Source organism: Drosophila takahashii, chromosome 2L (genome assembly GCF_030179915.1).
Source record: "Drosophila takahashii strain IR98-3 E-12201 chromosome 2L, DtakHiC1v2, whole genome shotgun sequence".
Classification (NCBI taxonomy): Eukaryota; Metazoa; Arthropoda; class Insecta; order Diptera; family Drosophilidae; genus Drosophila; species Drosophila takahashii.
The window spans coordinates 37,454,680-37,470,170 of record NC_091678.1 but is presented as its reverse complement, the minus strand read 5'-3'; the positions used below and the strand labels follow the sequence as shown (position 1 = coordinate 37,470,170).

Below are 15,491 nucleotides of genomic sequence, written 5' to 3'. Positions count from 1 at the left end.
GGATTCCATCAAATTGAACTATAAAAAGGTTTAAGAGATATAACTTCGTTTTCAACGAGCAACGGCTCATATCGCTTCACGCGATTACCCTTCGGATTAGAAACAGCTCCTAATTCGTTTCAGAGAATGATGACTATTGCGTTCTCTGATCTAGAACCTTCTCAAGCATTCCTTTATATGGATGACTTAATAGAAATTGGTTGTTCGGAAAAACATATGCTTAAGAACCTAACAGATGTTTTTGGGAAATGTAGGAAATACAACCTAAAGTTACATCCAAAAAAATGTTCATTTTTTATGCATGAAGTGACTTTTCTACACACAAAAAAATTTGCTTGGTAAAATTGACCAACAAAGACAGTTACGTAACTATTAAAATAGTTACGTGTATTTTGTTTTTGCTTTGGGTTTGTGTCTTTGCTAATGGTGTGTATTTTGTTGTTGTGAAATGACTATTTACTTAGTAGAATTGACAATTTTGCTGGTTGGGGCCTGTTTGACAATTATTACAGTTGATTTTACCAAGTTTTTTTTTTGTGTGTAGGTGATAAATGCACTGATAAAGGAATACTTCCAGATGACAAGAAATACGATGTCATTATGAACTACCCAGTTCCGCACGACGCGGACAGTGCTAGACGTTTCATAGCATTCTGTAACTATTTTAGACGTTTTATAAAAAATTTCGCCAAATATTCACGGCACATAACAAGATTATGTAAAAAGAATGTTCCTTTTAAATGGACGGATGAGTGTGAAAATGTATTTCAATACTTAAAAACAAAACTTATGGAACCTACCTTGCTACTATATCCCGATTTTATTAAAGAATTCTGTATAATAACAGATGCAAGTAAGGAAGCATGTAGAGCGGTTTTAACTCAAAACCATAATGGTCTCCAACTTCCCATTACATACGCATCAGGAGCATTTACAAAAGGTGAGAGTAACAAATGTACTACTGAGCAGGAATTAGCTGCAATTCATTGGGCGGAAAACATTTCTTAATAAAAACAGACCATAGATCTTTAATACACCTTTTCTCAATGATCAATCCCACTTCTAAACTGAAGGTAGCTTCCTTTCCTGTTTTTTTATATAATATAATATTTTGTAAAATTGAGCGGAACTTTTTCTGCCCGATTGGACGGTACTAGGTAGGAAGTTTGTTAATTTAAATGCACAGTAATGCGATTAGAAAGGTTCAATAGAAGATCATAATAATTTTAATACAACACTTTACACACATAAGATAAAAGTATATGCAAAACCCAGCAAAATGACTTTGGACATAAAAACAGTGGATTCCACTGCCAATGTCATCTACAAGGTAGAATCTAGCAACATCAATCTATATTGGGTATATGTACTCCTGATAATCATTGTTTTTATCATGTGCGCCACTTTATTTCCCAAAATTTACAAGCTGCATAATAATTGTCTGAAAAAAAAATATATGAGACGGGGAAATGACCTGGATAAAATATAAGAAGCAAAATAAATAAAAAAGAAGTCTGATGCTAAGTCTGAAAATTTAACAAGTTTCATTGATGCTTTACAAATAATAGAATCAATAAAAGGCGAGAACGAAGAATTAGCTGTTTCCATAATTAAAACAAAGCTAAAAGGTGTCGCCAGAAATCTAATCGGTAATGAAACAACAATTACTGAAGTGATATCCAGACTAAGAGGCAACGTCAAAGGCGAAACTGTAGAAATATTATCAGCGAAGCTGATGAACCTACAGCAGCGCAATAAAACTGCTAACCAATATACACAAAAAATTGAGCAGATAACGAAAGCCTTAGAAGGTGCATATATAACAGATGGTTTACCTTTAGAGCTAGCCAGAAGTTATTCCACGCAGCATGCAGTCAAGGCAATGACTAAAAATTGCACAATCGATAAGGTAAAACTTATCATGCAAGCTGGCACCTTTAGTACCTCGAACAATGGAAATAACCAAAGCAATGTCAGAATTACCCAAAACGCTAACCAAAACCCATCGGAAAACTCCCAAAGCCCTTTAAATACTTCAAAAATAAAAGAAGTCGGAGTTCACACCATTAACCTCAGCCAAAATATATTCGTTTCATTTTTCAATGCAGCAAAACATACAAGATGATTACATCATAGACATAAAAGGCATAAGTCAAGAAATAACTAAATCGCAAGGTTTAGCCTCTATGGAGGTACAGACAACTAAATATATAATTCCACAATTCACATTTCCCTATTCCATGCGATGGAATATTAGGCATCGACTTTATGAAAAAATACAACTGTCAATTAGACTTCAAGCCATCTTATCTGGCTTATAATTGGACCCAATAATTTAAAATTTTCAATTAATGTACCAATAGCTCATAGTTCTGGCAATAATTCAATACTTCTGCCAGCAAGATCCCAAGTTATTTGGAAAATTGAACTTTATTCAAAAGAAGACAGTTAATTCCAAATCAGGAAATTCAGCATGGTATTTACATTGCAAATACCATAGCAACATCCAATAATGCCTTCATAAGACTAATAAACACAACAAATACCGACCAAGTAGTCAGTGCAGGTAACCTAACATATGAATCACTTTCGAACTACGATGTAGTCAACATAAATCCAGACAATAGAAAAAAAATCCGTACTATCACAACTTTCAAAAAACTTCCCTCCACAGTTCATGTCACAGCTTTCTAGCTTATGCACCCAGTATAGCAATATATTCGGATTGGAAACCGAATCAATACCCACAAATAATTTTTATAAACAGAAACTGAGATTAAAAGATTATGAACAAGTCTATATAAAGAACTATCGAAGCTCACATAGTCAGATGAACGAAATACAAAAGCAAGTAGGAAAATTAATCTCTGACGGTGTTGTCGAACCGTCAGTATCCGAATATAATACCCCTTTGTTACTTGTTCCTACACACAAAAAAATTTGCTTCGTAAAATTGACCAACAAAGATAGTTACATAACTATTAAAATAGTTACGTGTATTTTGTTTTTGCTTTGGGTTTGTGTCTTTGCTAATTGTGTGTATTTTGTTGTTGTGAAATGACTATTTACTTAGTAGAATGGACAATTTTGCTGGTTGGGGCCTGTTTGACAATTATTACAGTTGATTTTACCAAGTTTTTTTTTTTGTGTAAGAAATCATCCCCCGGTTCAAATGTAAAGAAATGGCGATTAGTAATCGACTACCGCCAGATTAATAAAAAAATTACTATCTGATAAATTCCCATTACCTAGAATTGATGATATTTTAGATCAACTAGGTCGAGCAAAATACTTTTCATGTCTTGACTTAATGTCAGGATTCCATCAAATTGAACTATAAAAAGGTTTAAGAGATATAACTTCGTTTTCAACGAGCAACGGCTCATATCGCTTCACGCGATTACCCTTCGGATTAGAAACAGCTCCTAATTCGTTTCAGAGAATGATGACTATTGCGTTCTCTGATCTAGAACCTTCTCAAGCATTCCTTTATATGGATGACTTAATAGAAATTGGTTGTTCGGAAAAACATATGCTTAAGAACCTAACAGATGTTTTTGGGAAATGTAGGAAATACAACCTAAAGTTACATCCAAAAAAATGTTCATTTTTTATGCATGAAGTGACTTTTCTACACACAAAAAAATTTGCTTGGTAAAATTGACCAACAAAGACAGTTACGTAACTATTAAAATAGTTACGTGTATTTTGTTTTTGCTTTGGGTTTGTGTCTTTGCTAATGGTGTGTATTTTGTTGTTGTGAAATGACTATTTACTTAGTAGAATTGACAATTTTGCTGGTTGGGGCCTGTTTGACAATTATTACAGTTGATTTTACCAAGTTTTTTTTTTGTGTGTAGGTGATAAATGCACTGATAAAGGAATACTTCCAGATGACAAGAAATACGATGTCATTATGAACTACCCAGTTCCGCACGACGCGGACAGTGCTAGACGTTTCATAGCATTCTGTAACTATTTTAGACGTTTTATAAAAAATTTCGCCAAATATTCACGGCACATAACAAGATTATGTAAAAAGAATGTTCCTTTTAAATGGACGGATGAGTGTGAAAATGTATTTCAATACTTAAAAACAAAACTTATGGAACCTACCTTGCTACTATATCCCGATTTTATTAAAGAATTCTGTATAATAACAGATGCAAGTAAGGAAGCATGTAGAGCGGTTTTAACTCAAAACCATAATGGTCTCCAACTTCCCATTACATACGCATCAGGAGCATTTACAAAAGGTGAGAGTAACAAATGTACTACTGAGCAGGAATTAGCTGCAATTCATTGGGCGGAAAACATTTCTTAATAAAAACAGACCATAGATCTTTAATACACCTTTTCTCAATGATCAATCCCACTTCTAAACTGACAAGTATGAGGCTCGAACTAGAAGAATACGACTTTACGGTCGAATATTTAAAGGGAAAAGATAATTATGTAGCTGATGTGTTATCAAATATAACCATCAAATTTCTACAAAATATAACTGGAAATTTATTGAAAGTCACTACTAGATATCAAGGTAGACAAAAATTCCGCGTGGAAAATCAGGAACAAGAAGTGCCTATGCAATCTTTAAATAAAGCTTCTAAGCCCAACGTATACGACGTCATAAACAATGATGATGTACGTAAAGTAGTGACCTCGCAGATAAAAAATACGTTATGTTTATTTAAACAAAGCAGAAAAATCACTGCAAAATATGATGTTAGCGATTTATATACTAATGGAGCAAGCCGGTATACATAAAATCAGCCAACTCAATGTGGCACCGTGGGAAAATATCTTTGAACATACTTCAATAGATAATTTTATATAAATGGGCAATAAAATCTTGAAAACATTAAGAGTAGCGTTACTCAACCCGGTGACCCAAATAACAAATTTAAAAGAAAAATTAAAGGAGGTCATACTGGCATATCCAAAACTTTGGCCAAAGTAAAAAGACACTATTACTGGAAAAGTATGTCTAAAGATATAACTGAGTACGTAAGAAAATGTCAAAAATGTCAGAAAGCCAAAATAACTAAACACACAAAGACCCCTTTAACAATTACAGACACACCAATAAATGCTTTCGACAGAGTGATAGTGGACACTATTGGTCCACTACCAAAATCAGAAAATGGCAATGAGTATGCAGTCACTTTAATATGAGTCAAAATCTGCCAAGTGGGCCACCCCTGTTCCGAAGGTCCGATTTTCATCGAACTTTTTTACTTTTCCGGTTCACAACGAAAATATAAGAACTTCATTTGAACGGTTTTGCGAAATTTTGAGTTTTACCGGAGTTATAGGGGTCAAAACATGGCATTTTTGACACTTTTTCGAAAAAGTTGCACTCAGTCAAAAATTCATAACTTCGGAACGGTAAGAGATATCTTTATGATGTTTTCACTAATCGCTCAAGAATTATTATGGCTTTCCATAAAAAAATTTAAAAAAAAATTAAAAATTTTTTTTCTTAAAAATAAATCAACATTTTTTTTTAGTTTTTATTTTTTTCAGTGTTCTTCACCAGCTATAGAGTTTAAAACCATTTGAAAATGAAGTTTGATTCATTACGAAAAAGATCAAAAAAAAAAAAAGAGGGGCCCGGACAAAGGTTTTTCGCAATATCGATTTGAAGAAGGGCGCACAGCGGATTCCCATACAAAACGACAAAAAGTGCGTCATTGACAGCTGCAGTCGGCTGACGCTACGCGCGCAACGGCATGTGTTGACCAGCCAATTTTCACGAGCAAGCCGTTTTTGTATGGAAAACCGCTGTGCGCCCTTCTTCAAATCGATATTGCGAAAAACCTTTGTCCGGGCCCCTCTTTTTTTTTTTTTGATCTTTTTCGTAATGAATCAAACTTCATTTTCAAATGGTTTTAAACTCTATAGCTGGTGAAGAACACTGAAAAAAATAAAAACTAAAAAAAAATGTTGATTTATTTTTAAGAAAAAAAATTTTTAATTTTTTTTTAAATTTTTTTATGGAAAGCCATAATAATTCTTGAGCGATTAGTGAAAACATCATAAAGATATCTCTTACCGTTCCGAAGTTATGAATTTTTGACTGAGTGCAACTTTTTCGAAAAGGTGTCAAAAATGCCATGTTTTGACCCCTATAACTCCGGTAAAACTCAAAATTTCGCAAAACCGTTCAAATGAAGTTCTTATATTTTCGTTGTGAACCGGAAAAGTAAAAAAGTTCGATGAAAATCGGACCTTCGGAACAGGGGTGGCCCACTTGGCAGATTTTGACTCATATGTGATTTAACTAAGTATTTAGTTGCCATACCTGTTCCGAATTAAATGCAAATAATTATCTTAAATTTTTTGTTGTCCCATAAGTATGAATTTTAATTATTTGAAATTTTTTATCGCGCTTTTAAATGTCTTCTTCATCCTATAAAAGAAACTTAACTATCCAAGATTGTCCATCTCATAACCAACTTAATTTACCCGAAGAAACATTTTTGTTCCCTTTCATCATTTCCAAGATATATAATTTTTAATGCGAATTTAGAAAAACCCTATTAATATTTCCAATGAGTACAATTCTTACATGTTTAAGCTGAAAGTTTGCACAACTCAATTACTGACTGATATTATGCACATATATTAATATCATAATTTTACCACCGTCCCTTCACAGAGCTTCCATACAAATTGATGGATTTTCTTATTGTTAAGAAGGTAGGCTTTGAAAAATTTTTTTGAAAAATTAAGATTACAATCTGAAACAAAAAATTTCTGCATTTTTTCTCACTTTTACAACTTTGACGTATCTTTTAAACTAATGAATGGAACTCAATGCAGTGTATAACAAAGTTGGAGGGCATTCTATTACCTGTAAAATGAGTCATTTATGGTTGAAATCGGTCACACCACAACTCAAGTTAGAAATTAAAAAAGTGTTAAAAACGTTTTTTACACTTACATTTTGTCCATTAAAAAAAATGTATGTGCCATTTTCTTAATCAGAAAGACGTACCTTACCGGAAAACAAAGGTTTCATTCATGGTATATTTCATCGATTTTTTTTTGTAAACTGGTGTAACATAATACAACAAAAAATAAATAAAAAAACAAGAAAGGAAGCTACCTTCGGCCAGCCGAAGCTTATATACCCTTGCAGGTAAAGTAATGCTGACTCTGTGCAGTTCCAGGGATTCCAGATTCAGCGTTTCTATTTAAATTATGTTTTTAAGTAGTCAAGAATCAAAACGCCTACTTTCTACAAAGTTATAATAAATTTTCTTATATTTGTTTGAATATTCCTATGGGAGCCTTAAGATTTAGTGGTCCGATCCGGCTCGCTCCGACATATGTACTACCTGCAATAGAAAGAAGACTTTCGGGAAAGTTTCATCGCGATAGCTTTAAAACTGAGAGACTAGTTCGCATAGAACCGGACAGACGGACATGGCTAGATAGACTCGGCTATTGGTGCTGATCAAGAATATATATATACTTTATGTGGTCGGAAACGTCTTCTTTACTGCGTTGCAAACATCTGAATAAAATTATAATACCCTCAACAAGGGTATACAAATTTGGCTTAGTTTGTAAGCGGTTGGCTTCTTGGCTTCTTTATCTTGCAAAAAAAAAATTTCGATTTTAAAAAAATTTTTTTTTATTGGAGACTAACATTTTAAGAGTATACAAAAAAAGTTTTAAGTCAATCGGAGAAAAACTTTAGAAGTTATGCAAAAACTAGTACCCTAACCTCTAAGACTTTAGGTACGTAAGTGCATCTTTAAGTGTGTTTTTCTCGAAACCACGTTTTGAAAGTCCGTGTTCATCAGAATTTCTAAACGGCTCAACTGATCGTTTTCACTTTGGTCACATATTTTTCTGCATAAAAAAACCCGTCCCCTATAAACCGTTTTTTTATTTTTTAACTTTAAACATTTTATTTTTAAGCCGGAAGTCAAATTTTTTAGGTGAAAAACGCATTTTTGACTTTGGAGTTTCAAAAAAAATTCTTAAAAATAAGAAATTAAAAAACAAAATAGAAATTCGATCATTTTTAGCGGAGGTACAGTGAACACCGCAAATCGCCTTTGTTTTTATAGTGTTCCAGCAATCGCTTTGTCACCGATATATTAACCGATAGTATCGGCTATAAAAATTAGTGGATGTTAATTAAATGACACTTAATAATATATAAAAATAATTCATAATATTCGTATTTAAAACCACCTGCTTGGGAGAAAAACTTTTAAGTTCGCTTTAAGATTTTTTAATGTCCTTATTATAAGCGTCGGAGTTCTTAACGCTAAATGAATGAATGTGTAGACCGCCTTCTATAAAAATATGGATTTTTCTATGTCAGTCGTAAATTAATAAATTAATTATACTTACCATGGTTGATCTTACGTGGTAAAAATGTTAAAAAGATGACAACAGCTGATATACCACACATAATTTTTATACCTGTTACTCGTAGAGAAAAAGGGTATATTGAATTCGTGCAAAAGCATGTAACAGCTAGAAGGAAGCATTTCCGACCCTATAAAGTATATATATTCTTGATCAGGGTCACTAGCCGAGTCGATATAGCCATGTCCGTCAGTCCGTCCGTATGAACGCTGAGATCTCGGAAACTATAAGAGCTAGAAGATTGACATTTTGCATGCAGATTCTAGGAATTCCTGCGCAGCGCAAGTTTGTTTCAAAAGGGTGCCACGCCCCGTCTAACGTCCATCACCTTCGCACTCCCTTTAGCTGAGTAACGGGTATCTGATCTTCTCTTTTGTTCATAACATTTTTATCACCTACACAACCACCACTAAACGACTTTGAGTTTAATTTTTGATCGGAATAATAAAACTCAGGGAATGTTTTATGTTTTGATTTGTGTATAAAACTCAAGGAATAACTGAATAACGGAAAATAAAACTCAGAGAATAAGTTTTATTTGTCAAGTTGGGGATAACAAATTTGCAAAGGATTTCATTAAGCTTATCCGGGTGGTCGGATACACATATAGGTGGCGCCGACGTCGGACCAAGATCGAAGTAATCAAGGATCGGCCCCTAAGTGCTGATGAAGTGGAGGGTGGCTTAACGTATGTAGTTGCCAACTTGCAAAGGCTCCATTTTCAGAAAGAACTATCCAAATTACAAAAACAGGAAGCTGTAAGCTCAACAAAAATCCAAGGCCTCAATCCGTTTCTCCACAACGTTCAGGGCATAGAGCTTATTCGTGTAGGTGGTCGACTGTCGCAATCTGATGCCCCTTTTGCCACAAAGCACCCGTTTTTATTGCCCAATAACCATATTGTAGTGCACTCCTTATTTGAACACTTTCATCGATCAAATATGCATGCCGGAGCGCAAACTGTATGTGCTTTTGTGCGACAAAGGTACTGAGTCGTCAACGCAAAGAAAATAGCTCGCAAAACAGTACGGAGTTGCATTGCCTGTTTTCAACTGCCGATCCTGGCATAGCAGCTGATGGGACCACTTCCCGGAAGCAGAGTGACAAACGGAATACATCCTTTCGAGCGCACTGGACTGGACTATACCGCCCCTCTATGAATGCACTTTAATCAGAAAGGCCGAAGACGGAACAAAATTTATTTGTGCGTCTTATCGCCAGTGCCTTCATAGCTGCGCTTAGGAGTTTTTTTGCACGCCGCGGAATAAGTAAGCACCTGTTCTGCGACAATGCCACTAACTTTATTGGGGCATCGTGGGAGTTAAAGGCTGTCGAAGAGGAGTTGATGGTATGGGAAAGGGACAAAAGAGACCGAATTGTTGATCATTGTAGTAAAAGCGCGGTCAAGGTCGCCAAGCAGCTACTTGTGAGATGTTTCAATGGAGCGCCGACCAATTACGAAGAACTATCTACAGCGATCGCTCAGGCAGAAGCGGTTATAAATTCTAGACCGCTTCACCCGCTTTCCTCAGATGCCAATGATTTTGAGGCACTTACCCCAGGCCATTTTCTAATTGGTCGGCCGTTAAATGGACTCGCCAAACTAAGTAACGAGGATGTAAAGCTGTCAGCGACCAATCGGTGGAAAAGGATCATGGCGGTTCATCACTCCTTCTGGAGGCGTTGGTCGTTGGAGTACCTCACGTTGCTACAAGAACGATCTAAATGGAAGACAGCCTTCAATATTATAAAGCCCGGAATCCTTGCGCTCATCGCGGAGGACCACACTCGTCCGGGCCAGTGGGCTCTAGGCCGTATTGCAGAGACACACCCAGGACCGGATGGAATGGTTCGGGTGGTCACCATACAAACTTCTTCGTAATTCTTAAAGAGAACCGTTCACAAAAACTGCCCTCTACCCTGCGAGCAGGAATAGTTGGAACAAGGTTCCAAGGACGGGAGTATGTTGGCGCCGAAAGATTGGATGAAAGAAGAAACTCGTAGTATTTAGTTTAGTTCACCTTTGAAAACATTGAAATGCAATTTGTAAGTTTGTAAAGTCATTCCAATTGTAATTTGTTTGCGCCTATATCGATTATTGTATCGCACAAAGAAATATCGATGCTGATATCGATGATCGAGTATCATGGAGGCAGCATATGACGCAGCATGGGCACGCTTGATAGAGCGCTACGATCGGCCCCGTCATGTTGTTAATTCACTTTTAGAATCTTTTATAAATCTGCCCATAGCCAAGTCTACAAACGTGGGCATTTTGAGAAAGATTTCTGATGGTGCGAATGAAATTGTGCGTGGATTTGACGCAGTAGGACAAACTGGACGAGACTGTTGGGTAATACACCTGCTTTTGGCAAAAATCGATTCGGAGTCGAGACGCAAGTGGGTGGACTTCAGTCGAGATGTGACATCTCTAAGAATTGAAGACCTTTTTGGATTCCTGGATGCTCGATGTGAGGAGTTCGAGCTTAGCCATCATGAGCCAACCACCGCCTCGTATGGACAGAACACAAGAGGAGCTGCACGATCATTTGTATCAGCTGGACAGAGTTTTAAATGTGTCCAATGCAGATCAGATGATCATTCACTGTACGATTGCGGACACTTCCTTGGGCTTTCTGTCGAACAGCGCCATGCCTTTGTCAAAGAGAAGCGACTATGCTTTAATTTTTTAAAGCCAGATCATGTATTTGCCAGATGTGAATCAAAATATCGCTGCAGACACTGCCATGGCAAACATCATTCTCTGATTCATTTGCAAGTCTCCTCTAGTCAGCCTGTTGTAACCCAAAGTCAGCCAAGCGTATCAATGACGGTGCAGGATGAACAGGACCAGAATGTTTCGCTGGTTTCAATGAGCACCATTGCACTAGCACCTGCTGAACGACTTGATAGCCGTCCACCATCTCAAATAAGAGGAACACTCCCTACTGCGTTGGTTCATGTACTTAATGCAAGCGGTACATATACAGTTTGTCGGGTGCTTTTAGACACTGGGTCCGAACTATCCTACATATCGGAAAGGTGCATCAAGGAACTTGGAATTATGCGATCACCGTCCCGAATACTCGAATCTGGAATATCATCAGTTAAGGCGGAAACGACAAGGGGCTTAAGCATTCTTAACCTTAAATCAAGAGTGTCACAGGATGAGTTGATTGTAACTGCTCACGTTTTAGTCAAAATCACATCATCGCTGCCAAGGAACAATATCGACACAGCAGCTTTGAAGATCTTCGATGGTCTTCCGTAGCAGATTCAATGTTCAACACCAAATCAGAGGTCGATATTCTGCTCGGAAGTAATTATGTAGGGACTGCTGTTTCTGGACAAAAGAAATTTGACAATCATGGCAACATAATCGCTGTATCAATAATCTTTGGATGGGTAATTACATCAACAATGCTTTCAAGTCCAGTAGCTGCAAAATCGCTACTTCCAACATTCGACATTGACGCTTCCCTCCAAAGGTTTTGGGAGCTCGAGAATGTGTCTGCAAACATTCCACCAGACCCAGAGAACTCTTAAGTTGAGGCGCATTTTTGTGAAACTCACTCGCGAGATGACCATGGAAGATACTGTGTAGAGCTACCATTGAAAGACCAACTTACAGAATTTGCAGACACACTTCAAGGAGCAATAGCGCGATTTAACTCTCTAGAAAGACGCCTGCAAAGAGACACGAACCTGAAAGCACAGTACGTTAAATTTATGCACGATTACGAAGTTCTTGGGCACATGCGAAAGCTCGAACCGCAAGAAATACATTCTTCAGATAGGCGTACATTTTATATGCCTCACCACCCGGTTTCTGGTGTAAAACTACGAGTGGTGTTCGATGGGTCTTACAAAGACCGACATGGCAAGTCGCTAAACGATGCGCTGCATGTGGGACCGAGTATTCAGCGAGACCTGATTGCTGTTTGCCTTCGATTTCGCATTTATCCATATGTGTTTTCCGCGGACATTGTTAAAATGTTTCGTCTGGTATGGGTTTCCACTAAACATCGAAACTACCAAAGAATTTTATGGAGACAGGATCCAAAAGAAGAATTAGCCCATTATCAGTGGTGTACTGTAACATATGGCACGGCCTGCGCTCCATTTCTGGCTGTAAGAGTACTTGAGCAACTGGCAAACGACTACAAGCAAGATTATCCTGATGGTGCAAGAATTGTTCTTGAGGATTTTTACGTGGATGATGTTTTAACAGGGGCAAGCACGGAAGGTGAGCTGATACAACGAAAGGATGAACTCGTAAGACTATTTAAACACGCACAACTTGAGCTGGGAAAATAGGAATCTAACAGCGAATTGATTGGTGGCTCTAAGACGAGTCTGAACCCAGATGTTATAAGCATGTCGAAAGATGAAACAACGAAGGTGCTTGGTATTCACTGGAAACCAGATCCTGACATATTGGTATACAACGTCAATCTGATCGAAACAGCAGAGGTATTGTCTCTCGGATTTTCGATCCGCTCGGGTTACTAGCGCCGGTAGTTGTTCAATTTAAAATATTGTTCCAAGAGTTATGGCTGCTTGACCTGAACTGGGACTCACCATTGCCCGATAATTTGACGGAACTGTGGCAGAATTACCGAAAGGATATTACCAAACTATCTGATTTGCAGGTAAAGAGACATCTGGGCTATACTTCTGGACCAATTGAGTTGCATGCATTCTCAGATGCATCGATAAAGGTCTACTCCGTAGTTGTATACAGCCGAGTCAAACTTCCGGACGGCAGCTTCGAGGTGTGCCTTCTCGCTGCAAAGACACGCGTGGCTATCCCAATCACCATTCACGCATGGTCCGATTCTACGATCGTCCTGGCTTGGCTGTCGCTCATTCCGTCCAAATTAAAAACATTTGTCGCCAATCGCACTGCAGAGATTTTGGAAATTATACCCCGGCATGCTTGGCACCACGTCAACACGAAACAAAATCCTGCCGATTGCGCTTCCAGAGGAATGATGGCTTCAGAACTTCTCAAGTTTGACCTTTGGTGGAAGGGCCCAGAATGGCTGCACGACGATGACCTAAATCTGGTAACTCAACCATGCTCACAAATTTCTAGTTCCGTTGCAGATGATCGAATTAATGAAGAGGTTAAAACCATCACACTGATAGCCATGGGTTACACTCTTCCTGTAAAATCCGTAATAGACGAACTGGCTGATCGCACCTCATCCTGGCTGAGACTTGTTCGCATCATGGCCTGTGTATTGCGGTTTATTCGTAGTCGAGGATCCCAACATACACCCAGTTCGATATCTTTGTACTTTGAAGAAATATTTGAAGCACGTACCTACTGTGTTCAACATGTTCAGGCAGCATTTGAAGATGACGGTGAGCGATTAAAGAATGGACGCCCTTTAAGGAAGGATTCCAAGCTGCGCACACTTTCCCCGATTTTGGACAACAACGGACTTCTGCGTGTGGGTGGACGATTAAGCAACTCGGAATTGACCTTTTCTGCTAAGCATCCGGTCATTATGCCCAAAACGCATCGTATCACATACCTCATTGTAGAAAATGAGCACAGGTTACACCTGCATCCGGGCGTATCGGATTTTGGATTTTAGGTGCACGAAACCTGATTCGAAAGGTTACACATAACTGTCTGAATTGTTTTAAGCAACGTCAACATACTGCTCATCAGTTTATGGCGGACCTTCCCACTACCAGAGTTCGTCAAGCATACCCGTTTCAAAACACGGGATGCGACTATGCGGGACCTATGATCCTTAAAGTATACAAGGGTCGCAATCCCCGCAAGGAGAAGGGCTACATATGCCTTTTCGTTTGTATGGTTACCTCAGCACTTCATCTGGAATTGGCAACTGACCTTAGTACGGAAACCTTCTTGGCACCCCTACGCCGTTTCATTTCCCGTCGCGGAAAATGCACAGAACTGTTTAGCGATAACGGGCGAAACTTTGTTGGTGTTAAGCGTCAGCTAAATGAAATGGAACAACTTCTTCGATCACAGCTGCATAACGACACCATTGAACAAGCACTTGCATCAGAAGGCATAAAGTGGAACTTTATACCGCCACATGCTCCACATTGGGGTGGCAAATGGGAGTCCGCAGTGCGATCGGTTAAGATGCACCTTCACAGAGTACTAGGCAACGCCACTCTCACTTTCGAGCAAATGCATACTTTATTAGCACAAGTTGAGGCCGTGGTCAATTCGCGTCCTCTGTATTCAACATCCGACACCGATCTTGGGTATTTATCTCCTGCCCACCTGCTTATTGGTCGTCTGTACACCTTAGTACCGGAAGGAGACCTTGGAACAGTACCAACCAATCGATTGAGCTACTGGCAACATTCTCAGTCACTTCTTCCAGGGTTTTGAAGGCGTTGTCACCAGGAGTATTTGACCACCTTACAACAACGCCCAAAATGGACCACACGACTCCCAAATCTGGAATGTGGACACATGGTTTTAGTGAAAGACTCAAACACACCCCCAGCCGCCTGGATTTTGGGACGAATTATAGAGACATATCCCGGGGCGGATGGCTTGGTACGCTCAGTTAAATTGAAAACATCAGCTGCAGAAATAACACGTCCGATTACCAAAATTGCTCCGTTACCGAGTTCTGAAACGGAGTTTCAGGGCCGGGCGGTATGTTGAGGAACAACTGCTTAATTTTGAATTTTCCCGGCTGCAATTTAAATTACTCTTTTTTTATGTATGTATACTTTATCAGCGTTGCCACTTTGGTTTATTAATAATGCGAATGTCAGTACGAATCTGACGACAGGAAGAAGAAGACGTACCAGCGTCTATGAGCAAAATCAAATAAAGTTTATAATTGAAAGCAATTGCGTTTGTTTCTAATTAATCCGAATAATAGTTCGATAGGAAAACAGCGTTTTGTCTGCTCGACTTCAATAGTTGCACATACTCAACGTTAAACTTTGAATGCGATTATCTCAATGTCGTGTTTTTCCAAAAGTGCCTTCGCTGTGACCACGATTGCGCAAGAACTATTTGATCGATCTTCTTAAATTTTTTTAAAATTATTCGTAATGATTGTGCCGAGTTCGTGAACGATTCAGTTTTT

The 15,491-nt window shown here is 38.2% G+C and overlaps 3 protein-coding genes across 3 annotated transcripts; all 3 read left to right on the top strand.

Moving 5' to 3' along the window:
- The first annotated feature begins 1,279 nt into the window (after positions 1–1,279).
- On the top strand, positions 1,280–10,273 carry LOC138914915 (uncharacterized). The gene is made up of 3 exons (XM_070219621.1): positions 1,280–1,360; positions 9,298–9,376; positions 9,567–10,273. The coding sequence occupies exons 1-3, from the start codon at positions 1,280–1,282 to the stop codon at positions 10,271–10,273; spliced, it is 867 nt and encodes a 288-aa protein (XP_070075722.1).
- A 264-nt stretch (positions 10,274–10,537) lies between these two features.
- Positions 10,538–11,662, top strand: LOC138914914 (uncharacterized). The gene has a single exon (XM_070219620.1). The coding sequence runs from the start codon at positions 10,538–10,540 to the stop codon at positions 11,660–11,662; it is 1,125 nt and encodes a 374-aa protein (XP_070075721.1).
- A 1,106-nt stretch (positions 11,663–12,768) lies between these two features.
- Positions 12,769–14,776, top strand: LOC138914913 (uncharacterized). Its single transcript, XM_070219619.1, has 3 exons — positions 12,769–12,864; positions 13,044–13,957; positions 14,101–14,776. The coding sequence occupies exons 1-3, from the start codon at positions 12,769–12,771 to the stop codon at positions 14,774–14,776; spliced, it is 1,686 nt and encodes a 561-aa protein (XP_070075720.1).
- The last annotated feature ends 715 nt before the right edge of the window (positions 14,777–15,491 follow it).

Coding starts and splice junctions, on each gene's coding strand:
- LOC138914915 (XM_070219621.1), top strand. CDS start 1,280: ATGACTTTGGACATAAAAACAGTGGATTCCACTGCCAATGTCATCTAC. Junction 1,361..9,297: donor GCAACATCAATCTATATTGG/GTATATGTACTC, acceptor ACCATATTGTAG/TGCACTCCTTATTTGAACAC. Junction 9,377..9,566: donor TGTGCTTTTGTGCGACAAAG/GTACTGAGTCGT, acceptor CACTTTAATCAG/AAAGGCCGAAGACGGAACAA.
- LOC138914914 (XM_070219620.1), top strand. CDS start 10,538: ATGGAGGCAGCATATGACGCAGCATGGGCACGCTTGATAGAGCGCTAC.
- LOC138914913 (XM_070219619.1), top strand. CDS start 12,769: ATGTCGAAAGATGAAACAACGAAGGTGCTTGGTATTCACTGGAAACCA. Junction 12,865..13,043: donor ATCTGATCGAAACAGCAGAG/GTATTGTCTCTC, acceptor TCTGATTTGCAG/GTAAAGAGACATCTGGGCTA. Junction 13,958..14,100: donor ATTGTAGAAAATGAGCACAG/GTTACACCTGCA, acceptor TCCCACTACCAG/AGTTCGTCAAGCATACCCGT.